The 27,375-nt window shown below is 26.8% G+C and overlaps 1 protein-coding gene across 2 annotated transcripts in view; it reads right to left on the bottom strand.

Annotated features, from left to right (window-relative positions):
• Positions 1-4,398: 4,398 nt before the first annotated feature.
• The window catches only part of LOC107439884 (WD repeat domain 24), a 36,660-nt gene continuing 13,683 nt past the window's right edge, over positions 4,399-27,375 (bottom strand). The window contains exons 1-13 of one of the 2 annotated variants that reach the window (XM_016052624.3): positions 25,628-25,743; positions 23,410-23,543; positions 21,818-21,934; positions 19,749-19,820; positions 18,129-18,273; positions 14,969-15,185; positions 13,928-14,129; positions 12,200-12,510; positions 10,892-11,102; positions 8,016-8,566; positions 6,584-6,686; positions 6,303-6,492; positions 4,399-5,092 (exon numbers count right to left, since the gene is read on the bottom strand). In XM_016052624.3, the coding sequence (XP_015908110.1) occupies positions 4,957-5,092; positions 6,303-6,492; positions 6,584-6,686; positions 8,016-8,566; positions 10,892-11,102; positions 12,200-12,510; positions 13,928-14,129; positions 14,969-15,185; positions 18,129-18,273; positions 19,749-19,820; positions 21,818-21,934; positions 23,410-23,543; positions 25,628-25,647 (2,409 nt within the window). In that variant the 5' untranslated portion in view covers positions 25,648-25,743 and the 3' untranslated portion in view covers positions 4,399-4,956. Of the gene's footprint in view, positions 5,093-6,302; positions 6,493-6,583; positions 6,687-8,015; positions 8,567-10,891; positions 11,103-12,199; positions 12,511-13,927; positions 14,130-14,968; positions 15,186-18,128; positions 18,274-19,748; positions 19,821-21,817; positions 21,935-23,409; positions 23,544-25,627; positions 25,744-27,375 lie in introns of those variants that run through there. The other variant, XM_043046766.2, reaches the window with a different exon arrangement.

Below are 27,375 nucleotides of genomic sequence, written 5' to 3'. Positions count from 1 at the left end.
TAAAAATGAATATTTAAAAAAATTTTGTTTTGTTTTGTTTATATAATTAATCATTAAAATTTTATGTTAGGACATTTCGTTAATTGCAACGAAATGTGAGATTACTTGGATTGGAATAATAATAAACGGCCCTTGAAGAAAAATTACTTTAAGAAATACACAATATCTGACACAATAAGAATTAATAAATGAGAAATAATTTTAGTTGATAACAAAATATAACAATTTACTTTATTTACTTTTACAGTTCAAACTGGAAATTCTTGAGTCTATTGTATTTTTAATAATTTCGTTATAAATGTTAAGATTTTTCTAGGCAACAGATCGACTAGGCAACATCTAAACACTCATATTTTTAATTGTTACTTTTGATATCAAGTCAAGTTTGAGCTTATAAAATAAAGATCTCAAGTGCGATAAATTTTTTTAATTTTATAATAATGCATAAAAAGTCATTATTTAAAACAAAAATGTGATAAAAGAAAAGCGGAAATTTAATTTTTTTGATATAATTTTCAAGCACATTGTAAATTTGAAAAAAAAAAAAAAAAAAACAAAAACTAATAATAAAAAATAAACAAAAATAGTTCTTTCAGCTCTGTAGTTGCGATCTTGAGACTTGTAGAAAATGCTTTTACCCGCATGGTACTTTTTACTACAAGTTTAATAGTTATTTTTTCAAACTAATTATGAACCAACTTTTTGTTTATCCCATACATTAATAGATAAAACTTCATGATTTAAAGTTTTTAAGTCTAATAATTTTTGCGCAGCGAAACAAAATGGAATGTTAAGTTGAATAACCAAACTGGCGGTGATAGCAGCACTTATGAATATTTCAATAGAGTGGTTAAGTTAAGAGTGAAAACATAAAACGAATTCCCTGAATAAATTTTGATTTATTTAAGTAAACAATAAGGATTTTCAAGTAATTAAGTTATTGAAATCTACAGTGTTTAGTGAGACACACTTTAAAGATACTACTTAATTTATGAAAATAGCCTTACTTAATTAACTTTAATTTATGAAAATAGCTATACCATGCCACTTTTAGCCTTTTAAGAAATTCCATCAATTAAAAAAATTTTGCACTTAATAATGTTTTTTTTTGCTTAAAGATGAATTAATCCGATAGTAAATTTTATTATTAATCTCTAATCGACACATTTTTGACTTAAAAAGGCAAGTCATTTTAAAATCCAAAATAGAAAATATTAGCATTTTTTGCATATTTTCTGAAAAACAACAATTTAAAAATATATCACTTGAAGAAAAATGATAAGTTTTCTATAAATTATAATCCCCATTAATTATTATCCCAGTTTCATTTATTTTAGCATTTAAAACTATATGGTCCAAAGTTTCAATCTTAGATACATTAAATAATAATAATTTGTGATTCAAGTATACCCCAACTATTTGAAATAAATTNGTTGCAGTGAGCTGAGATTGCGCCACTGCACTCCAGCCTGGGCAACAGAGCTAGACTACATTAAATAATAATAATAATAATAAAAATATGATAAATAATAATTTGTGATTCAAGTATACCCCAACTATTTGAAATAAATTGAAAGTAGGTTTCAGTGTCTGACTTCGAAATTTAACAAATAAAAATCTGAATATTAGATAAAAAGTTATGAAGGACAATTTTTTTTCTCATTTTGCAAGTTGTCATTCTACAAATTTAATAATTAAAACACTTAAGTCTAAAAAAAAGTGATCTTTAACACAAGTGTTTTAATTATTTCGATAGGAGGTAAGTGGAAGGCTAATGGTGATAAACTACACTTTTTTTCATTGACAACAATTGTTTCATATCAAGCTGTTACTTAGTAATGTTTCCAAATAGGTACCTAAAACAAGTTTACGCAATTTTTGCTACATAACATAACAAGCATAAACATCTTATTGCATAAATACATGTAAATCATTGTATTTTTCACCGAAAAAAAAAACGCTTTTACTAAAAATTTATGAAGCATAACTTGTCATTATATTAACCAAAGCTCCTTAATTTATTGAAGAGAAATTAGAATCTTAAACAACTTTTGTATGAGTGTTTTCTAAATAAATGCATTATAATGTAATATAAAATTCTAGAGGAATGTATCTGTTATGTTTGGAAAATTACTAAATAAATGAAAAATATTCTAAAACTGCATTAAAGCATAATGTTTTTTAAGTTGTCATTACATAAAGGGAAACCCTTTAAAAATAAAGATACTATTTTCTATACAGGCCCATAGAATTTTAGTCAAAAATAAGTAAGAACACCGTAAGAATCACAAAACAATTTTAAAAATGAGAAAAAAATCAAAAATTTAATCAAAGTCTAACGAATTACCATTGAGAAAGATGGGATTAAAAACATCAAAATCAGTTTTATTGTTCAATTAAACTTTAAATAGTTCATAATAATCATCGGCCACATCCAACCAATTTTCTCGAGCATACAAATAGGTTTTGATGTTTTTAATTCGGTCTTCCTCAAAAGGTATTCAACAGGTTTTTATACTAGTTTTCCCTTTTTAACTTTTATAAGTACACAAATATTTTACTGGAAGTATACAACTGGGCAAATTTAATTTAACTGTTGACATAAGATTTGAATACTGAAAAGAACAACACAAAAAGTTATACAGAAAAAAGAACAGTACCAACAAAGTATGAAAAATATATATTTATTTATAATTACAAAATTTTCCAGTTTGCATGTTAAAATAATTTATATTTACAAGATTTGTGAATAAATATCACAAACAATTTCAATATGGCAGCAATATACTTTGAAGTGATTTATTTACAGTAACTTATAGCAACAGAGAAATATAGTACAGTTGTTGAAAAACGAACTACAATAGAATAACCTTTGATTTAATGAGCAATGCACTACTTATGCTATCTGAATGGCTCGAGGGCACATTTTAATTATGCTAAATAGTGTAAACAATAATTTATGAAATCAGACATGAAAAACCACATTCTCTCAATAATCGCACATTTTTTTTCTTCCTGGTAGATTCTGACACTTCATCTCTTTGAATAGGAAGATAAGCTGCAATCTGATTGCAAAAAGTAATTTTTAATAAGAGAAACATTTTTTATTAATGCAATTTTTTAACAGCTTTTATACAAGCAAGTTTCATGAGCAAATCGAACATTTAATTGGACATCAAGCTGTTCTTGAGAAAAAGAAATGAAAAAAAAAAAATCTTATTTCTTGATTTTCCTTTCTCAGCTAACATTATGCTTATAGAGGAAAAACAACACATAATTGCTAAAGAATTTTGCTTTCTCATCCAAATTAACTAATCACATAAAACAAACAATATTTAAAAAAAAAATTCAAGAAAATTAATGCGTCTTTGATGAATAAAATAAAATTTCGTTTTTGGCTAATAAAGGAAAGCCCAATCTGCTGAAGGCAAACATTTCAGATTTTATTTAAATTATTAATTATAAATTTTTTTAAAAAACAGAATAGTTTGTTAATCCAGTTTTCAATGAGGAAATTCTTGATTTATTCATAGTTATCTCTTAATTAATTGATACATACTGATTTCTTAAAAATCTCTTATGACACTCGAATTTGCATTAATAATACAATGTACTGGGCGTAACAAAACTAATGGTTGCAACTGTAATGAATGATAGAACTTTCAAAGAAATTATTTTTAGTAACAAACAGAAACTTTGATTTGACAATGCAAGCTCAGAAAGCAAAGGACAACACAGAAGAAAGTGCTTGCTCAAAGATGTTATTAGAGTACTCCCTTAATAATTGATAAATTGACCATAATGAGCCCATCTCATGGCCTCTTCCTATGCCTTGCCGAAACTTTGCTTTTTCTCTAACCAATCTTTTAAGACTTGTTTACAAGGTGAGTGGATATTGACGTGAGAATCAGCATTAGAGCTGGCGGTCACTTATTTGCAATAAAGTTTTCAATAATATAGATTCTTTTCCATTTTCACCATGCAGGTGATCTCTAACAGCTCGCCCGTTGCTTTTAGACTCCACATTGTATGGTGAAAGTCATTTATTTTAGCAAGTTATATACCAGCTATTACTTTGACCATTAGTTTTATTACATCCCATATACACTATTAAGTTAAGCAAACTAAACTTAAATTTGAACTACAGCAAAGAAGTCAAAGATTTTACTATTAGAAAGGGATTTGAAGAGTTTTATATAATTGAATATTCATACAATTAATTTCTTGGAATTCCTTTTTTCAACTAATTTAAGAATAATATGTGAATTGAAGAAAAATTATCAATCTCAATCAGAAAAAAGATACATTTTAAAAGACAATCACAGCATTCTTCTTAATTTGCATTAGAATAATAATTATTCTATGCAAGAATAACGAAAACGTTATGTACTAAGATTAAGTAATTCTTAATGAAATATTTATTGTCATACAAGCATTTTATGAATGACATTTGACATACATCATGACGAATGTCATACAGAAAATACTTATTATGACATTCATATTATTTGTCATGACATTCATTTGATAAAAGAAATTATGTTTCCATTTCTCTAAAGTAAGATTTCAGATTATTATCAGATTCATTTCGCAACCATTTTAGATCAATTACACGCCCTTTCATGAAATTAATATAATTCACATCAAGGCACAAAGTATTAAAACAACATTCACATTCAAATATCAATAATCACATTAAAAAATGAATCTAAAAATAAAGTATAATTGGAAGAAAAAGTATTTAACAAAAAACCGTCATTAGGAGAATTGTTTAATTTCATCGTAGAAAAAAAAATAATGGCACTTATAGCAAATTTAAAAAAATTGATATGTCATCTTATAAAGATTTAATATTACATTTGTATACAAAATATTTGTCATAGCAGTGAAAGTTGTTTCAAAATAAATAATAGTTTATAATTTATATATGTACATAAAAATTTTTTTAGCACTTTATTATGTATATTCACATAAATGTCCACAACCAACAGGACATTTCTTGTTCTTTTGAAACCACTCTTGAATATGTAATAAATGTCCTCCATGAGCGCATCCTTGGCACCACACAAATATTCCACGAACAAGTTGATGACTGCAAATAATTATACAATGTTAGTTTAAAAAATAAATAAATTATATGCTAAAAACACAGTTTATTTTAAAATAAATTCAATGAGTGAGTTTTAATTTGAATGTTTCTACATGCAAAGATTAAGTGGTATGCAGCGATGGAAAATTTTGCTTTAAATTCCTAAAACAATTTTTCAAAATCATTTAGAGGTTTATTATTGGACTATTCATCACAAAATGGCTACCACACAAATATTTCACGAACAAGTTGATGACTGCAAATAATTATATGTTAGTTCTAAAAAAGAAAAATATCCTAAAAACACAGTTTATTTTAAAATAAATTCAATGAGTGAGTTTTAATTTGAATGTTTCTACATGCATAGATTAAGTGGTATGCAGCGATGGAAAATTTTGCTTTAAATTCTTAAAACAATTTTTCAAAATCATTTAGAGTTTTATTATTGGAATCACAAAATGGCTACAAAATTTGCAAAGAAAAATTTAGCTCACTTTTTTTTTCTAATTGTTTTTTTCCCCATAGTACATATTACAAAACTTGAAGTTGTTATTTTAGGTGAAAATTTGCTAAGACAAAAAACTTTTTAAATTATTACTGAAATAAAAAGAATTTCCAAAAAAAAAAAAAATTTATGGAATCCTACATCAACACTCTAAAGAGAGCATACTATTTCCACAAGGTAAGTAATTAATGGCACGGGGTTCAAAACAGGAACTTCTGTATCAAATGGTTTTAACAACAGGCCAGAATGTAAAATTTTATAGCTAAAAAGGATGCATATTGATCTTTTGAATGAGTGATTGAAACATACTACAGAGTTTATGGGTGATCTAATATATTTAAAAAAAAAATTACCTGCCTTATATGAATAAATCTTAAGACGTTTTCATGGAAGGAAAATTTTTGATTGAAATTTTTTTAACTTATTAATAAAGAGTTTTGAATGCATCAAAAACAAAATAAGTATCTTTGCTCAATTTGTGAACATTTTTACAAAACTCCTTAATTAAACTCATAAAAATTTCCTGCCATGCCACTACATAGCATTAAGATTAAAAAATATTACAAATGGGAGAAACAACAATAATACAATATAAAACATGATTAGATGTTAAAATCTAAAATCCATATTTACGTAATTTTATAAACATGTAGATCATAAAGCATCTTCAGGTTGTATGTATATAAAATGAAACAATTTTGCACTTACCACACACTGCAAACGTTAGTTTCTTTACAATTATCACAGTACCAACCAACAGAATTCATGAATTTGCCGCATTTTCCACAAATTGAATTGACTATTGTGGACTGTTGGTTTAATGAGTTAATAGCTGGTAAGCTACTCAAGGCTATTACTTCATTGGAAATATTCCACAGCTTGAAGCGACTTAAAAGTTCTGCAAAAAATGAGAAAAAAACACTAATATATCTCTATATAGAAGATAATATATCCTGATATTTAAAATTTGCATTTAAAGCATTGCTAACCTAAATAAGACTGAAACCATTGCTCCTGCAAACTTTCTTTTACAATGTATTTCAACTTCTCACCAAGAACAATCAACACCGAGACAGCCATTTGTACATCACCCTAAACAAAGTAAAAGATTTAGAAATGATTAAAAGTTAATTAATTGTGGATGAAACTTATAAAAAAATATATATAAGCACCACTACAGGACAACATACAATCCTTTTACTTTACAGGATCAGGAGTTTATGATACAGGAGGTTCAAATTAAATTTAACTGCATAACGAGGCCTTTGTGGGATTTTATTAGAAGGGCAAAGTAATCAGTACCATTAAATAGTCTATGAAAAGTGCATTGATTGTTTATTATAATGAGTTTGTGAAGAAATGGTGGCTTTATAATAAAATAAGGTATATTATAGTAGAAAAAAATTACTAATAAATTGACATTTAATTGTTTAATAGGATTTTAACGTTTGAATAGTAGCATGCAGAAAGATTTGCAACCTACTAAGTGTTTTATAAGAAAGCTAAAGAAAAATCATTCTGTTTTTCCTACCAATGCAAAAAAATCTAAAGAAAAAGCAACCTAAATTTATGGATTAGGCACTAGACCAGGCATAATGTTAAGCAAAATTTATATCTCAAATACATTAATTTAAACATTATACTAAAAAAGAAAAGATTCTTTAAAAAAGGCAAAAGTTTAGGAACAATCACAAGTTAAAATTTGCTCATATAACTAAAAGCAGATTTATGCTGGCAAGTTATTTTTTTTTATAACCGGCGTTTTTTGAATAGCCGACTGGATTCTGAGTTTAAGACTACCAACTGTCCAAAATAGAATATTCTTGGATCAAGCATTGAGGCAAACTAGCCTTCATGGAGTACTTTTTGGTGGAACTAACCCGCAATTGCATTACATAAAAAAGAAGTATTTATTAGACAGATTATTTATGGCTCTGTTGGTAAAGTATAGTGCATTTTTACAGAATAAAAGAACCATGCTCTTAATCAATTATTAGTACTATATTTATTCCCACATGCCAATCCAAAAGTCCTGGTTCACCACAATATTTTAAGTGGTAGTGGAGTTATAATGAAGTATGCTTGACTTGTTTACTTTTTTTCCACATTCCCAACTTCCCAGCACGATCATCAGATCTTAAATATTTGTTCAAATTCTTACAGTAATAATCTGTTTATCAAGACTCAAAGTACAGTGTCAATCAAAATAATTGTGAATCAAATTTATGAGGTCAAAAATAAAATAAGTAAAGGGCAATTTTCCTTACTACTATATACATTTAAGACAGATGTTCACCAAAAGCATTAGAAGTTAGCAAGTATGGATATATGAAAGATTTAATTTATAATTATAAATTTTTATTTACAATAACTATATATTTATTAAATAGAATAATTTGAATTATGTTTGAAATGGGCTACCTGTTCAGCATAAAACTGGAGCATATCAACAACTATATCAGTGAAATTCCAAGGTGGGAAGCGAGGAGCGTTGAATAAAGCTAGCATCATACTTTGTTCTTCTTCTTCATTCATGGAAAATTCTCTCTCAGATATCTCTTCCGCAGCGCAGAGGGGTGAGTTAGGCATGTTAGCCACTTCAGGAGGAGGTGAACCATCACCCAGACGATGGCGGACATTGAAAGCTTCTCTGGGTAAAGTCCAGTCTTCATCCGCAGGCAGAGTCGAGAATTGGGAATAATCCAACATGCGGAACAATTCCGCTTCGCCATCACCGAAGAAGAAGTCGCCCTGAGTAAGTTCACTGGCTATGTAGGTGATGGTGTTTTCGTGCTCGGTATTTCCTGAATCGGAATCATCCTCGAGATTGTCATTGATCCCTCTTTCAATGGTGGCATGGCTGCCTCCGCTCACGTGCCGACTGACCGGTTTGCTGCTGTTGGGATGGCTGCGGTAGGGAACTCCATTGTTAACTCTGGGTTTTTGGGAACTCTCTAGTGAGCTCTCAAGAGCTGTAAATTAATAAAAATATTTATGAGTAAAAGTAACATAAAAATAGCATTAAAATCAAGAAAATTACAATGGTACGTTTAATTTAAAACATTTGCAGTGGAAAGTACCACATGGGGCAATCGGCAGGAATTCGGCAAGTCCGGAAAATAGATATTTCCAGTCAATAGGTCTTTAGGGTAAACAAAGATCTTTATTCAATAAAAAATAACAAATAGATGTTAATTAACAACAATTTCAATCAACGACGTATAAATCCACATGGTTTGCCAACAGCTATTCTTACAGATTTCTGCACTTTTAAAATCTTGATATACACCATTAAAACATACTGCAAATTCCGAATCACACATTTCAGGAGGTAATAAATTTCTCAATCCACTCGATTAGTGACGATTCCACAGTGAATCTGCATGGTTTTGTCAATCGTTTTTTTGGTAGTTGTTAAAATGGATTTTCCCTAGGTTTTTAAAATCTCAATGTTTTAATAAGATATTATTTAATCTGTTAATTTTTGAATAGCACGCTTCACACTCAATTATTGACGATTTACCTCCAATCACACGAGGATTTATGATTGCATTTTTGTCAGGTTTACTGCAGTTTTTTTGTCAGATTTGGGATTGCATTTTGCTTAGGATTTTCATAGTGTAAATTTTGATGCACGTAATTTTGATGATTTTACTGTCCCCATCATTTTCTCCATCTCATTTTCCTTAGTTTGGGATTTCCACATAGCTTGCCCGTCAGTAGCCAATTCAAAAGTACTCACCAACATTTTTCAAAAATGATTTAAAAAAATGTTCTTGTAACAAGTTTGCGAGATTACAAAATATGAAAATAGAAGTGTATATAGGATGATAGGATCAACTTATGGCCTGCTCTTACTGAAGAACAGAAGCGCATTTGACTTTCTAGTTACCTTGGATTGGCCCGAATCTGGATGCGTGCAAGGTAATAATATAATGGACATTTCAAAGTTAATAATGCTGAATTTTAATGATAAAATTTTAATATTAATAAGGTTGAATTTTAACTATAAAATTATTATATTGATTATTTTAGAGAAATTATTAACATTTAATAAAAAATTGTTTTATTTAAATTTTTTTTTTGTCAAATAGTAGTAGAGTTTTATCCAGGGATTTGCTCATGGTAATAATATAAATTTAGTTAACAACAAAGAAACTTTTAAGAGTAACATACAATTAACTCCTTAACATTAAATTAATATATAAATATATATATGAAGAAAATAAATTTAAAGATACAATACAAAAAGCTATTATTTCATACGAGAAGGAAGTCTGAAAATGGCAAACTAAAAAACACCATCTTGTGAAAGCACTTAAAAATGCCACCAGAAAGGAAAAATAATAAAAAGAAGCAAAATTGGAAGCACTGAAATAAATGAAACTATAGAAATGTTATTTTACCTCAAATTAATCCCATTAAGGTAACTTGCAGCAATATTTTATAAAATTGTAAATCTTTGCTGTTTAGTTTAGTTTGCTTGCCTTGGAGCATTAGGGGGTATAATTGCCTGGGGTAACATACCGCCTAGTTGTTGAAACCAGTATGTTTCAACGACTTAGTTTGACTTTGTTCTCATATGAGGTAATAATTTTTGTATTTTCCCTTTCAATATATTTTCTTCAAATATTCCTCCTAGTGTAATACTAGCAGCTTGGAGCTGCCACATCTTGGAATGCTATTTCTGATTATATCTTTTTCTTAATTTTCACTAGTTTTGGTATCTTGAATTGTATTTGATATATATGTAAACAGAGATAATAAATTTTATGAACTAAATTCTTCATATAATTAAAACATTTTAGTTTGTGAAATGAAGTTTACATATGATTTTCAGAACTCTATTAAACTAAAGATGATAAATTTTTTAAAAATCTATTTAGTCTACAATGATGTAATAAAATCCACAAGAAAATTCTTGGTTTCATGTAAATGCATGGTAGAGAATAAATTGTTTTTGATACCAATATTTAATAATATAATTAAATTTACCTTACATTACTATTGCAAATTAAAACAAACAAAGATATAAGATTAATTTTGAATAAAATAATAAATTAAAAGAAAGTTCCAAAATTAATTTTGATAATTTTTCTGATCATTTTATTTACATAAATTTGTAAGGACACAAATAGAAGATTACAAGGAAAAAAAATTGATAAATTAATAGAATAATAAAATTTTATACAAAGCAAATTATCATAACAAGAAAAAGTTATTGGGAAAAAACACAAAGGAGTATTAAAACAGTTAAAAAATAAAAAATAAACCAGATAAAAAGGCAAAAAAATGACCTTTGTCATCTTGAGAAGCTACATGTGAATATTCAGTCAAAAGCATTGATCCTGAAGTGTAAAGCAGCTTCAAAATCAACCATGTTTGAGAAATATGTGGTCGATTCAATTGCGAAGCAACATTTGCATTATGTTCACACAAATCAGGTAAAGGTTTCCCATGCAACAAGTACCTTTTGGCTGTTTCAACAAACCATTTCATGGACATGACCTGAAATTAAAAAAAGGAACATAATGAATAATTTTCAATGAATAACGAAAAAAAAAGCAAAAATCAAGATTTTTGAAAAAAAAAAAAGGTTCAAATCAGATTTTTTTTACGTTTCCCAACTGAAACATCTGATAAGATGTATAAATATTACTTAATAATTTTTAAAAACAATATCTTAGTTAAAATAGTTAACATTTCTTACTAAAATGGTTAAACTTATTATTTAATTATTAAAAACTAATCATTGAATAAATTAAATCATAGTTATGTTTTTTCAAACTCAACTTGATAATGAATGCTAAAGATTGGGAGACTATTTGTCAATTAGACATCTAATGACGAATAATAGTAAACTTCTTCACACTCTTATACATCTTTATTCTCCTTTTCTACTTTTAGTCTATTTTGAAATATAAAAATTGACATGCATATGTCTTCTACTATTTCACAGTAAGAAATCTATTATTTCTTAGTTTAAAATAATACACCCTAAATAATGCACTTTTTAATTATATTGTACACAAATTATTTAATACCTAAATCAATAGTTTTAAAAAAAAATCAATTTTTATAAGTAATACGCTATAAAATAGTTAATTTCTGTGTTTTATCTTATGATTAGATTTTTTTTTTAATAAAAAATCAGTTCATTTAAATTGATGCTTTTTTTAAATGAAATAATGAAAGGAATATACATGTAAATATAATAATTTACATGTATATCCCTTTCTATATTTTTGAATAAAAAACCTTCATTATCCCTGAAATCTGACTCAATAAAAATCACACTTTTAAGAATGCATTTATTAACTACATTGTACAAAAAATATTTCATACTTAATAATTTAAAAAAAAAAATTCAGCTTGTTGATTGCCTTTAAATAAAATTTAATTGATTTAAATCAATGACTTTTTAAAAAAAAATCAGGTGATCTAAAGCACAATTTAAATCAAGCCAGCCTTGAAAATAACTGATAAAAGATTGAGATAAAAAGACAGAAATTAATGAAATCATAACTTTTATTAAAAGCTATATAAAGAACTGATTTTCACACAAAAATTTGATAACACAAGTAGCAGTAGAAAAAAAATATTACCTGCTGCTTCTGATCTTCAAGAATCACTAATGCACTCAAACATGTTTTATATCTATCATGAGCACTAGACGACTTTCTTCCAGATGGTAGTATTTTTGAAACTGAAAAATTAGGATATCCTTTCACACTTATGGTCGTCTCCTTCAGGTTATTTTTATTGAAGGCATATCCAATGTCACCCCACGGGTCAATGTTAAGACCAACGGGGTTTGCACGGTCTGCTGGCTTGTCTGCGTCAGTGAAGGAGTGTTGAAAGAGTTTGCAGTCTTTACTGGTAGTTAGCAAAAGTTTAGGAGATCGCCATGCAAAACCTGAGCGAGATTAAAAAAATTAACTATAAATAAGAATAGTAATTATATTACATTAAATTAGGTAAATCAAAACCTAAAATGTTGAATAGCATTCCAGTGAATGAAAATAAAAAATAAATGCACTTTATCATGAAAAATTTATTTAAGCAAAAGACGCTTTTCTTTAGTTAATAGCTAGTCATGAACCCCAAAGAATGCTAACGGGCATACACATGCTACATTTAAGTGTAAACCTAAACACTAAATAGAACAGAGAAATAAAAAATAATATATTTTTAGGTTGAAAAAAAAAGAGATTTTTCTTAACACAACATCAAATTAAATAATTTTTAAGAAACTTGAGATGAAATCATAACTTGTGCTATAAATTCAAGCTTCTGATCCATTCGTTCCAGTTTATACCACTAATAAAAATTGCTTCCATATAGAAACAGGATGATGCACAAGAAAATCCTCAAACTACCAAAAGTTCTAACAATCCTTTAGAGGTCTCATGTCCTGGTAAAACTGAGAAAAAGGAAAAACAAGTTCAAAGTATGCAGTAGTTTTTAGATTAAAATTAATTCCATATTGAAAAAAAAAGCAATGGATTTTTCCACACAGCCCTAATTAAAAATGTTCAAACAGCATAAAAAATTTACCACACACCTAAAATTTGCCAGCTATGCACAGAGAAATGCCAGAAGTACACCAATGGTATACTTCTGGCATCACTGTAAATATACATCTTACCAGAATAAAGACATCTGACTGTTAACATACATGAGTAAAATGTGTGTTAAAATGGATGATTTTGTGTTATCGTATATGAAAGTACAAATACAGATTATACAACTGCTAAAAATAATACAACATTCATTGACTTCAAGGATCAAATAGAGCTCTTGACCATATACAATGGTGTTGATAACTTTATTTATTTTCAGATGATACTAAATAAAAAATGCTAATTTAATTAATTTAAAGCAAAAAAGGGCAATGATGTTTTCCATTCCATAATAGACTAGGTACTAAATTGGTCGCATGATTTTTGAAAACTCCTTTTTGTTACCTTCAAAAAAACATAAAAGAGGAAATTTAAAATTTCAGTAAACCCTTTTAAATAATTAAAAATTCAGCACTGAAGTTCTAGGTACTATAGACTAGGTACTAAATTAGTCGCATGATTTTTGAAAACTCCATTTTGTTACCTTCAAGAAAACATAAAAGAGGAAATTTCAGTAAACTCTTTCAAATAATTAAAAATTCAGCACTGAAGTTCGTTAAAATTTTATGTTAAACTTTGTATTTTCATACTCCAGGCTACTATGGAGGTTTAATTATGCATGCTCATTCATTTTTACCATTAATTAGAAAATATCACAATATGAGATAAAACTTCTTCCAAACTGATTTTTAATCAATTCATTTTTCTTACCTGTAACAACATCTTTATGTTTGCAAAATGAAGCCAAAGGAACAAAAGGCCTCCTGACATCCCACACATTAACAGTAAAATCAACAACCAATGAGCTACTCCCGATATGGTACTTTTTATTGGGACGCCATTTTACTCTAGATACAGAAGCTATAGTCTGTATACAATACTGTAAAGATTCTTTATGAGATATATCCCAAACCTGAAAATAAACAAAAATATAACATTATGTACTATCATAGAGTAATAATAATACATTTAATTTTAATTGAAAATCAAAAATAAAAGCTGTATTAATTTATTATGATTTTCACTAAGGTAAAAAAAAAAAAAAAAACGATTATGCTGATAATACACAGTCCAGATTAATCAGGACACGTTTAGGACCCTTGTCTAGTCCTAATTTTAATAAGTCAAATCTAAAATCTTATTGCAAATATATTACGTTATAATTACATACATATTCATATCTTCCAACTATTTCAGAAGATAAATTTTTTAGTGAAAGTGGTAAAAAAGGTAACAAACAAATATTTCAGTATGTTAGAAATAAAATAGTTTTGTCCACCGCTAAGCATAAAAAATTTAAATATATATATTAAAGGTAAGATAGAAAATTGGTCATGCTCTAAAATTTTGATAAGCATATTAAGCAAATAAGATATTATGCAAATAAGAAATCTATTAATTTTAAAAATGTTGGCTTTAGTTCATTATAATTAATAAAGATATTTTGTACAAAACTCAAAAGTTGGAGGGCAGGCATAAATTATACATTATGCAAATACATGAAAATTATATATAAAGAAAAATATACATAATGCAAACACATTAAAATTATAGATAAAGAAGATACGTTATGCAAACATGATTCTATATTAAATTAAAAGAGCATAATATTTAAATGATTATTTTATACAGTAAATTAATTAGTATCATAATTATGTATGGAATGTTAAGAAAAGAAGATATATTGGATAATTTTTTTGCATAAAATATATTTCATAATTTTTTGTATGTTTCAAGATCACTGTGTATTACTTTAATAGTTTTATCTCTACCAGCAGTAGCAAGCCACAGTTTTTCATCTGGATGCCAATCACACGTGAACACAGGACCACTGTGAGCAGCAAACTGGCGTTCAAATCTATCGGTTCTTCGAAGATCCCACAGCTGGACATATCCATTTTCTTGAACAGCAGCAAAAGAAAAATACTGATGAGGACAAAACTGGACATCTCTCACACTTTCAGATAAACTACAGAATAGATAAATGCCAATAGATTTACAATTTAAAAGAATAAAGCTATATATATCACAGGTGTTCAAAGTGCTCCATGGCGATCACCTTTAATGCATATTTTTAGAATCTTCGTCAAAAAATGAAATCAAAATAGTTTACATATTTGTAGTCAAAATTTAATATTTCAGTAAGGAACAAAAAATCCTATCAGTGTCTTCTGAATCACTAGTGAGGAAAGCATGGTAGAAAAAATCAAAACCTGTTAGATTGATGAAGAAAAGAGGCACTAATAGGCATTTACTAGAAATACTTCCAAGTTTCTGCTGACAATTAAACAGGTTATGACGTTTTCAAACGCACCTTTCTTATTAGTTATTTAATAGATTCTGATAGTTTTTTAGCTGGTATGAATGCTGATATGCAACTCTAATAGTGCATATTTTTTTCTTTATAACAAGAATTCTAAAAATTTAAATTAATATGTAACTGTCCAAAATAATTTGCATATTTTGGCAGGTTTGCTACTTATACAGAAAATAAAATAAAAATGGTAGTAAGAGCATTTCATTTTCTCCTTTTGTTCAGAAGAAATAAGCTATCCATTTATTAATAGATATTGAAACTTCATAAGAAAAAAAAAAGTAGCAGTCAAGGATAGTTTATTATTTTTGAATAAAAAATAGAATTGAATAATTTTTACTGATAGGTGCACTTTTACTATGATAAATTATTTTCTGCAATATACAGATGATTTTTTGTCATGTGGCTACTGAAGATTGACTGTGAAAGAACAAATTTTCATGTGGACAAATATGTGTTTAGGACAGACATTGTGAAATAATGTATATACACTTATTTATGAATATAGCACCTTTTGTATTTAAAAGAAGAATTTAAGTTATTTTGCAAACATATAAACTTTAAAGAGAAATTTGACAAAATGCTTCATTCAAGCTAAAAGCATATCTGCCAACTTTTGTTCTCTCCAAGAATGATTTTCTAAAGTAGTAGTGAAACGAGAAGTAAGAAATCAACTGTAGACGAAAATGTTTTTAAATTTTGAAAGAACTTAAATACACCATCATATGATTAGCATGCATTTATATAGATAATTTATTGATATGAAGTGGTGATTAAAATCTTCCAAAATTAAATTTATTAATTCAGGAAAGAAATAGAAAAGCAAAAGTTGAGCATCATTTTACATATAAAAATTAAATCAACCGGAAAATACAAAAAATTTGACAGCTATGTACAAGATATAAAAGCATACATGCTGAATAGAATGAAACTTTAGCAACCATTTGTAGAGATTACCAGTGTTTTGCATAGTAGTAAGCTTGTTTCAAAACACTAAGCAAATAAATATTTTTTTCTTTTTTAAATTACGTCATCAGCAAAAATTACATTTGAATTAAAATATGAATAATTTAAACCCTAGATAATTAAACATACACCCAATAGACTGACAATATGTTATAATCTGCCAGTCAGTATACCCAATGTTATAACAGTGCTTTAATATCTCTTAAGATTATATATTACAAAGATTATATTGCATTACTTTTCCTAGTATTTCATTAAAAGCAGAAGAGTAGTTTCTTTATGTAATGCTAAACAGTATAAAATAATAAGATAATTAGGTCCCCGACCCCCCCCCCCAAATATGGGTATGCGGGAAAAAGTTTCAACTTGTCGACGTGACAGTCCCCACCCAGCCAGAGGTGGACAGAGAATATCTGGCACACGCACCGGCCGAGAGGCCCAGTGAAGCCTCTTCGTGGCATTTATTAGAAAACAAGAAAAACATAGTACTATTTTAGTAACAGCCCGGTGGTAATCGAGCAAAAATACAAAAGTTACAAATTTACCTCAAGAATTAAAACGCTTTACATGTTTAATAGTTGTGATTATTCTGACTATTAACTAACAGATGAAGTTTAACATTTCGAGTGATGTTTACAATAAAATATATGAAAAATTCAAGAAATTTTTTTTTAAAATTGAAGTTTAGATTAAAATTAAAATAATGAAAAAAAATTACAAAATGTCTATAGGATAAATTAATTACACTAGGATATACATGTAAAATATGCATATAGCATTGTCAACTGAAGTATGGCACACTTTCTCTTATATTTCAATGTACAGTGTGCCAAAAAAAGGGACTATCCTGAATAACTTTTGATCTAATGATCGGATCTTCACTTTCTAGGACTCAATCTTAATGGTTTGGAGAGGTGAGCTCAAATATGCTAATTAATTAGTGCAGATGATATTTTAAGTTACAAAATCAGACAAAAAAATGTACTTTTTCTGAATAAACATAAATCTTTTCCAACTAATTTAGATTTTCTGACTACCAAAATATATGGGGTAGCCCCAATCTGGGAAACAAGGTCCCAATAGTTTAGACCCCTTAATGTAAATTTAACTTTTTTGCGTATTTCTCTATATCTTGAGAACTTTTTTTAGCAAATTGAAAGATTTTTGCACACAATTATAAAACTTGTTTGTCCTAACATACTTGCACGCAAAAAATAAATATTAGTAAATATTTATTATTTTTATTAAATAATAATCGAAAAAAATTGAATCGTAATTTATACAATTGTTTGCTTAATTTTAAATGGCAAAATACAAATTTTGGCCAAAATTGCTAGAATAATTCCTGAGAAATTGAATTTTAAATGACTTTTTTCAAATATTCAATTTCTCATAACTTATCCCTCGAACCATTAAGATTGAGTCCTAGAGCCGATCATTAGTTCAAAAGTTAATTTTTTCCCCGCACTGTAGATAAATTATTTATAGCTTTAATTTTTAAATTTATCATTAAATTAGAGCTTATTTTGTTGGGGACTCTGTTTGTGCACACGTAAGTTACACAGTGCTAACTTAAATTTAGTAAACTAGGGTTAGGTTCTGTAGAAAGTGATTTAGAAATATGTAGGATACCTATAGAAAGTGCTGGATACTTCTTTTTTCCTCAAATCAAACAACTTCATGGTGCCATCTTGTGAACCGCTTAAAAGTAGTTGAGCCTCAGTTGTATGAAAACAAACTTTATTTACTGTCCTTTTATGATCTTGGAACTTCATATCTGCAAATAAATACAAATAAAGATTAATAGCATTATTACTTTCAAACATTCTATTTAAATTAGGAAGTTTCATAATTTAAAATAAATAAATAAACATGTGTTTAAATCAGAAGTGAAGAGCAAACAACATAAGATCTTTTCATTTGGCTTCTTAAAAGCTAAGTGATTTTGTATCAATCTTAATTTTTTTTCCACACAAATTTTCATGATCTAAACACAATTAATACAGGTTAAAACATAATCATGAATAAATAAACCAGTTGAAGGAATAAGGTGCTTAGGATCAAGGACATATTTACCAGAATGTTAAATAAATTGGAAATCAAAAATGGTTCATTAAAATAGGAGGCATGTTTAAGTACATATAAAGGTTTGATTGTGTAGCTAAGATTTGTCATAACTTAAAACCGAATATTTGCAAAATTCTCAATAAAAAATATGAGTTGGTAAGAAAAAGGTTATGGCAAAAAAGATAGGTAGTTGTTGGATTGAAACAAATATAAATGAAACAGAGATTTTAACATTCGGCCTTTAAATTTGTCTCCAACCTCTTTCACAAAGAATGATTTTAACACTTGATTTTTACATAAAAAATATAATTTATCCTTTCTGTCTTTATTGTGATACACACGCACGCACACGCACACATATATATTATCAGCAAATTTATAAAACGTTTTCATACATGCTGACAAAAAAAAAAAAAAGACATATTTTGTATTTATTGTTAAAATGAGTAGGTAAAGGTGATTTTTTTTAATGCATGCATAAAAATTTTATATTTTAGAGTTTAACTGTTACTAATATTGTGAATTTAGAACAATGATTTTTTGATATTATATTATGCACCCATTTTTCTTTGTGTACAGTTCATATAATCTTTAATAGAATGGAATGTAACAAAGCCAAAAGAATTGAAAATTTATTTTCTTCATTTTGTTAAAAGAGGGTCAGTTTCAGTTAAAAAATTAAATAAATTTACATATGTCTCTTACAATATTATAGTAATCTTATAAAAATTTATTAACTTTAAAAATTAATCATTTTACTAAACACAAGTTCATTTAGAGAAAATTAAACTTTAACAACGGAAATCTGATTTTAATTAAAAATACTTTCTTTGATATTTATTTTCTTTAAAAATTCTGATTTTTTTTTAAAACCCAGGTTAAAGGGCTTCATTGATCATAACATGAGATAAATTTGACAAAGACAAATCTATTAAAATGTAAAGGTTTTTTTAATTACTTGTAAGTGTCATGATATAATATGAGTCTGTTAAAGCAGTCTGTGTCTGTAATAATAATGAGTCTGTAATAATAATATATATCAACAGAAGTTTTTCAGTTTATACTTTTTAATGTAAATACTCAAGTCATATACATCTAGCTTTATTTGTAGGACTAGAATAAAATATCTGAAATGTAAAAAGAATAAAATTTGCAGGTATATAGATTTTTCTCTCTCCCAATTACCTTGTTTCTGAAGAGAATTCAAGTTCCAAGTAACAACAGAGCCATTAGTAGCAGCAGTAGCAAGAACAGCATCTATAAAACAAGAAAGAAAAATATTTTTCTAAAAAATGAAAGAGATAAAATTTTTGTTGTAGACTCGTTTATCACATACCCTATTTAAACAAGATCTTAGCAGTAATGAGGAAATGTTTAATAAACAGTTGAATGCTTATTAAACTATATTATGAGCATAACGAAGATTTAACGAGTGATTTTTTAAAATAAAGTTCTGTAAATTTAAGTAGCCAGAAAAAAAGCATAATGGTTGTTTGTAATATCTTTCCTTTTAAAAGTAATTAAAAATCCCTTTTAGTTTTAAGTAGATCTTATCACTAATTACTATGATAATATTATAGATAATAAGGGTGATATATTGATACATAATAAGGGTGATATATTTATACATAATAAGGGTGATATTTGAATAAAGTCAATGAGTGTTGTATGTCTAACTGATGACAAAAAAAAGAGTACAAAACAAAGGTCAGAGAATTTTATCTTCAGCGCAAATAAAAACAATAAACAGCCCCCATTTGTAGGTTTAGTTTTGCATATAACAGCCTCTATGTTTAATGATTTAGGCCAACTTATGTTTAAGGAGCCAATTGCCTCAGTCTCTAAGTTTTTATAATGAACCTGTTGATTGTATATGCTTAAAAAGTATGTTTTAGAACCAACATAGTATGCATTATAATTAACTGTACAGAAATAAAAGAAAAAGTAGGAATTAGAGGACAAAAGCAGATAATTTTGGAAATAAAAACCCAAACATAATTTTTTTTCTTCAAAAAACAAAGCTTCAGCTTCAAACATAGATTAGAAAACCTTAAAAGATTATTTGAGTGGGATGTTGATATCGAAAATACTGCATAGCAAAAGACTACTGCCTATTTATAGGTGCAGATTTTTAAGATGTAGCTGAATAAATAAGGTGACTGTTTGGTACTCATATATAAGCTTTAGAAATTCTAATGATAAATTAAATTTTACAAAAGAGTTAACAGAGAAAATGGAAATTTTAAAAAATCGTACATTTTATCAAGATAAGTACAAATCCTAATACTGGAAAAAGTTCAATTTTGGTATCATTTTGAATAAACAATTATCAAAATAATGATTTTATAAACCAAATATAATTTAAAGAGTTAATTAGATGAAAAATTAAATGCAATTAATTAAAAAAGGTTATATTTTTAGGAGAGATATTCAGTACCCAAAATTGAATAGTTTTAGAAGTACCAATGAGTTATAGAATCAATATATGAACTGGGATTAATAATTATTTATTTTTATATTCATTTTTCATGAATTAAAGAAAATCTAAGTCAAAATGTAAATAAAATAATTAAGATGTAGTTAAACAGAACTGATATCAGAAAAATAGATAGTTTGTTAGTTAAATCCTAATATTTCAACAACGAGGAAACTGATGACAAGTAAGACAGAGAGAAATTTAATCTAAAAGTAATAATATTACATCTAATATATACATCAAATGATAAACAAGTTTAAATTAAGCATTATCTAGAAAGCAAACTAATATATGAAAGACTTCCAAGATTTAAATACACAAGTGGGCGACCTTTGTGCTAAAATACAAAACTAAGGCAAAATGAAAGACTTCCAAGATTTAAATACACAAGTGGGCGACCTTTGTGCTAAAATACAAAACTAAGGCAAACAATGTTAAAGAGCACAAAAATTTTACAAAAAATGAGATATTCAGCATAAGTTATTAGAACAAATCTTTACTTTAGGCCCAATTCAATGTGCATAGGGAGGGTCTACTGTCTATAAAGCTATGTATATTGTTTCAGGCTTTTTTTACATCCTTACATGACTTAAGACCATTATCTCATCTTTGTGAACTTATTGACTTGGTCACTTTCGTGCTGTAAACCCAACAAATATACATGGAAACTAAATGCATTGGTAGAACAATGACTAGCAAACTTCATTTTTACTTAAATAATAAAAATTATTCAAAGATACATAAAATAATTAATAAAATTCCATAAAAATATTATTACTATCAACTGGATTCCAGACAACATCCGCACAGCTGTAACTTAGATCAACATTCTTCCCGATTCGAAGGTTCAACTTTTCCACAAACTTATTAGCTTCCACATTGAAGATTTTAAAAACTATAAAACAACCAGATGACAAATAAAACTTCATAATCATGCAAGACAAAAAAGTTATAGTTTATTTATATAGAAAGCCTAAAAATAATTAATATAATATATGACATAACTATACTATATTAAGCTAGAAGAAAAATCTTGTGTTTTATATATACAGATATGTAAAACATGAGATTATTCTTCTAGCTTAATACAGTGATTGCAACATATTTTTTTCCTAATATTATAGCAGCTGAGCTAACCTTTTACTACTGCAATATTTTATACTTAAATACATAAAAAAAATAAATTTAATTACATCGATTACAGTATGAGTCAGTAATCTTATAATATAGTGCTATTTCTTGTAGTAACACTTATCATAAGTTATACTACTGCAATACTTTATACTTAAATGCATAAAAAAATAAATTTAATTACATCAATTACAGTTTTAGAGTAAGTCATTTTATAATATAGTGCTATTTCTTGTAGTAACACTTATAATCATAAGTTATACTACTGCAATACTTTATACTTAAATGCATAAAAAATAAATTTAATTACATCAATTACAGTTTTAGAGTAAGTCATTTTATAATATAGTGCTATTTCTTGTAGTAACACTTATAGTCATAAGTTATTATTTATCAAATTTGTCTGTGCGAATTTCATAACAGGTTAGTTATTTAATTGTAGACAATATGGGACATTTTTTAAATACGACAAAGTCAAAGTCGGTATTTTGTCAGGAAGAAACTAAAAATGACCAATATAATTGTTTAGTAATAAGAATAGTTAAAATTTGAATAAATTATATTTAATATAGTACTAGAAATATAAAAGATTTAGATCTACTTAAAAATATATATATATATATATATATATATTTTCATACTATTTCAATTTTGTACAGAATCTTAAAATCATAAAATTATTTAGATCTATAAATCATATTTCAGTTTGAGTACTCATATTTAACAGCATTTGATAAAAAAAATTAGTTTACTTCAGTAATTTAGAATTCAAAATGCAACACATAGTACTGTATATATTTAGCATGTTATTTGCAAATATAATTGTATTTATCAAAATTTGATTATGATATTTTAACATTTCATGGTATAATTATAAAATTAGATTTTCTGATACTATTTTACATAAAATATTGAAAAACTCTACAATCGTTTTAATTCTTTACAAAATACAGTAAATTTATTTTTATTACCAATTTTTTGCTTTTTAGCTTCAACTTACTTAATACTGCATTAAGAAAACTGATACAAATTATTTAAACTAGATGACAATCATAAACTGTTTAAAACCGTATTTCAATATTTGATATTTCTTTTTAAAAAAGTGCTTCATTTACTCTGGTAGGAAAAAATTTATTTTGTCTGAAGCTATGGTTTTTCTCACTGTGGAAGAAACTTTCATGGTTAAAACTATACATTAGATTTGTAAATAAACAAAATAAAAAATTATTTGAACTTTACCATTTCTTCCAGCCACCACAACTTGACTAGCTTCTTTATTAGTAGCCAGTGCATTAGCCGATCCTTCAAGACAAACATAATGGGTAACTGGATCAATAATAGTTGGTTGCATTGGAGCTATTTCTTTCCCTTCCCTAAAAAAAAGTTTAAACTCAGTTTAATGTGTGTATAAAATATTATTACAAACAACATTGAAAATTATCAGTGCCTGATTTTAAGAAAAGTTGGTGTCCTGGACAGGATTTAAAAAACCCAGTTTTGTTTTTGATTTTTTAGAATAAAACACAAGTCACTGAGTTTTTTGAGCTTTTGCAGGGTTTAGAATGTTTTTCAGTTTTTTTTTTCAAGATTTATTGTTTTATTTTTTCAAAGTTAATAGGGTTATCTTCATCCTTTTTTTAGTCTTAGAGTAAGTCAAGTTGAATAACCATGAATTAAATTAATAACCATTTATTAATTTACTTTGTGTTAATTCAACTACATTAAAAAAATATTTAAAAGTGTATATAAGACTAGCTGGTCTAGAAAAATAGTATATAAGATATTATATATTGTATCTATATAAAAAGAGTTTCAATTATATTGTGAATTATTAACTTAAATTTTTGAGAGAACACCTTATTGCATTATTTGCAATTTCTATTTATAGGTATTTTGGGTTAATTAAAAATTTTAAAGCACAATATAATATAGAAGTAATGGAAATATAAATATATCAATGTATGGAATTTCTATCATAAATTTAGAGTTGATTTGTTAATAATAAAATGGAATTATGAAAAAAATCTGCTTGGGTATTTTCTGGTTTGAAAAATTATAACAATCCTGGTCTTCTAGATAAAATACTGATTTTAGGGCTCAGAGAGTTTACCTAATATCTAAATCTTTTTTGGAAAAAAAAATAAATCAAATTACATGTAAGTACAAGTATACGTAAAAGTGTTGTAAAAGTTTTAATTAATTTATTTATTGCGTGACCATTCAATTCCTTGAATGACTTAGCAACTGAATGAATTAAATTATTTAGCAAATCACTCATTGAATTACTAATAAAGAATTAATAGTTATTCAATGAGTAAAATTTTTATAGTTTTTATTTTGATGTTTTTTTGTCTATTTCAGTGCAAAATATTTGCAAAATGTTGGAGGATCAGTTTTTCCATGAAAGATGATCTAAGGGCATATGCCATACTTTTCCTTATGATACTGAGTGTCTGGGGATAAATGTAATTACATCTGATATTGACAGTGATTGATCTGAGATCATCACACTTATCAATAATTTGTACAATGCATAATTAATTTGACAGTTATGGTGTTGTGTGTAATCAGTATTAAATTCTTCATTCAATTATGACATGAAAGATGATTAAATTTTAATACTAAGTACTATATTTGGCTTACATCAAAATATAAATTTGAATTACTGTTCAAAATGTCCTTTAAACTGTATTGAATTTTAACCATTGAACTTTTTGTTGCATAGTTTAACCCTTATTTTAAAACACAGAAATGTTTGTAAAATAAAAGTTTACTAAACAGTAGTTAAGTGCAATATAAAGAAATGTTGAAATGAATTTCTGAAGATTCAAGTTAGGATAGGCTATTTTATTCTAAAATAGACCAAAGTGTAATGAGAAAAACAAACATAACTTACATTAGTATAAAACAGCAGCATTAAGAAGAAATAAAAGAACCATTTTTTTAATATGAACCTTTATTGTTCTAGAGTTTTGTTTAAGTAATAACTTAAGCATATTGAGTTAAATTCGTGGGCATTAAATTTCGGAAATTGATATAGAAATTAGAACGAAAAAGGCCATGTAAAAGTTTAATAAGTATGCAATAGAATATTTTAGAAACATAAATAAATTTGACTGTTTACATTCGGTTTTTGAATGAACAAATTACTTTCCTTTGAGGTTACGTACAATTTATTCATCAGTTACAATCAATAATATCAAAGTAAATTTTTCAAGCCTATCTATCGAAATAAATAGTTTAAAAATATTTTATATATTTACAAATACTAAATGATAATTCCTTATTAATTAATAATAATTTGAGAAACTAGAATGTTATTAGATTCTCAAATGAATTTTAATGCGAATAATAGTTTATTTAAACGTTTAACGTGTAATAAGTAGGTAACTTAAGGAATTTTTATTTATTTCTTGTTTTTTTTTTAAGCTACCAGAGTAAATTAATGTTGCATTACCTCAAAATTGCCGGAATCATTAAAAAGATCAAGAAATGTAAATAAACATTAAGAAAGTTATAAGTAGAAGTGAAAGTTACAGTGAAAATTTTGGTGTTGCCAAAATGAAAGAACAATCAATCGAAAACTAAAAAACCGAAACCCGTAAAAGTTTCTGTTTAGTTTTAATAAATTTAAATTAGTTTTTTCGTCACAACATACGGTAACAACTACTAACTAATTCTTTAAATTTTTGGGATTAAAATTATGTATTTATTATCTCGCTAAAAAACATAACATGTTTTTATTTAATGTAACATGTTTTTAACATGTTTTTATTTTAGTTACATGTTTTTATTAAAACATACATGTTTTTATTAATAAATGATGAAAAAACAACAACAAAGCTGGTTCATAAATCATAATTCAGAAAAAATTATGTTAGTGCTATTCGATTTTTGATTTCATTGAAGTCAATTTTCAAATAAAACATGCATAAAAAATATTACATCTAAATATATAAGCTTAATTTTAAAAATATGACACTTTTTTATTTAATTGAATTAGGTTAAAAACGATTTCCGCGATCCAACAAAATTATTAAAATGCGTCACAAGGATGATACCAAATAATCAGACTTTATTAAAAAAAAATTACGAAAGCTTTTAGAGTTGCGAAGCAATAACTTTATGTTGTAACCTTAAAAACGAATAGCTAAATAGAATTTCTACTGGTCTCAAAATATATTTTACATATGGGTATTTCTGAAATATATGACACTTATTCTTAAGTTTGAAACCAGTTTCAAATGAATAACGTAATGCAAATTGTAAAAAGAATTTAAAAATTGTCCCCCTGATGACATCAAATAACCATACGTCCTTAACGAAATTTGGCATATGTGTGAAGCAAATGGAAAACTACAAAGGTAGCATTCACATTGCATGAGCGATTCCCCTAAACTTCTCACGTATGCGTTAATCACATCGACGTACGATGGGCATATGCGAACTGCATGCTGTGAGAATGCTTCATTATGTATTATAACGCTAAAGAAGAGCGTCTACTTAGTTCCATACATTTAAAAACCGAATTTTTAATAATCATATTGTAGATAAAATCACCTTTTCTACGAGATGATCCTATTAACTATATGACACTGTTGACAGTGATGAAATAATTTAGTCAATTAAACGAAGAAGTCGATGGAACAATTATGTTGATGAAACGATCATTTTGAAGAAAAATTTGTCAAGGAAGAAAGTGTTTGTCAATAAAATGAAGGCAACTCGAACTACCTACACATGAACAAACGTTGTTTTTTTTTTCTTTTCCCCATTTTGTTATATAACAGGCAAATTCAACTAATTTTATTTTATTTTCATAATTTTTTTTTAAAATTTCATTTCTAAGAGGATTAAATAGGAATTGAAAGTTTGTTTGAAAATTCCCCGATTTTGAAGCAAGCACTATGAAAACTGGTATTTAGAATGTTGGTTAGAAATAAAGAAATACTTGCTTTAACGTTTTTTGGAAAATTAACTTCCAAAGAAACAAATAAGGGATGAAAGTTAACTTTCAGAGATTAAGCATTTAAGTCATCCTTTTTCAAAACTAATTTGTTTGAAAATCCACCGATTTTGAAGCGAACACTATAAAAGTTATCAAATATTGAATTTCTTGGTTAAAGTTTTATTTTGATATTTTTTAATAAACGGGGTAAAATTAGTTAAAAATTGTCAGCAATGCAAACTAAGACGTTTTTGTTA

The sequence above is a fragment of the Parasteatoda tepidariorum genome, chromosome 2 (assembly GCF_043381705.1).
Source record: "Parasteatoda tepidariorum isolate YZ-2023 chromosome 2, CAS_Ptep_4.0, whole genome shotgun sequence".
NCBI classification, from domain to species: domain Eukaryota; kingdom Metazoa; phylum Arthropoda; class Arachnida; order Araneae; family Theridiidae; genus Parasteatoda; species Parasteatoda tepidariorum.
The sequence above is the reverse complement of the archived record's forward strand: the minus strand, read 5'-3'. Positions and strand labels throughout refer to the sequence as shown.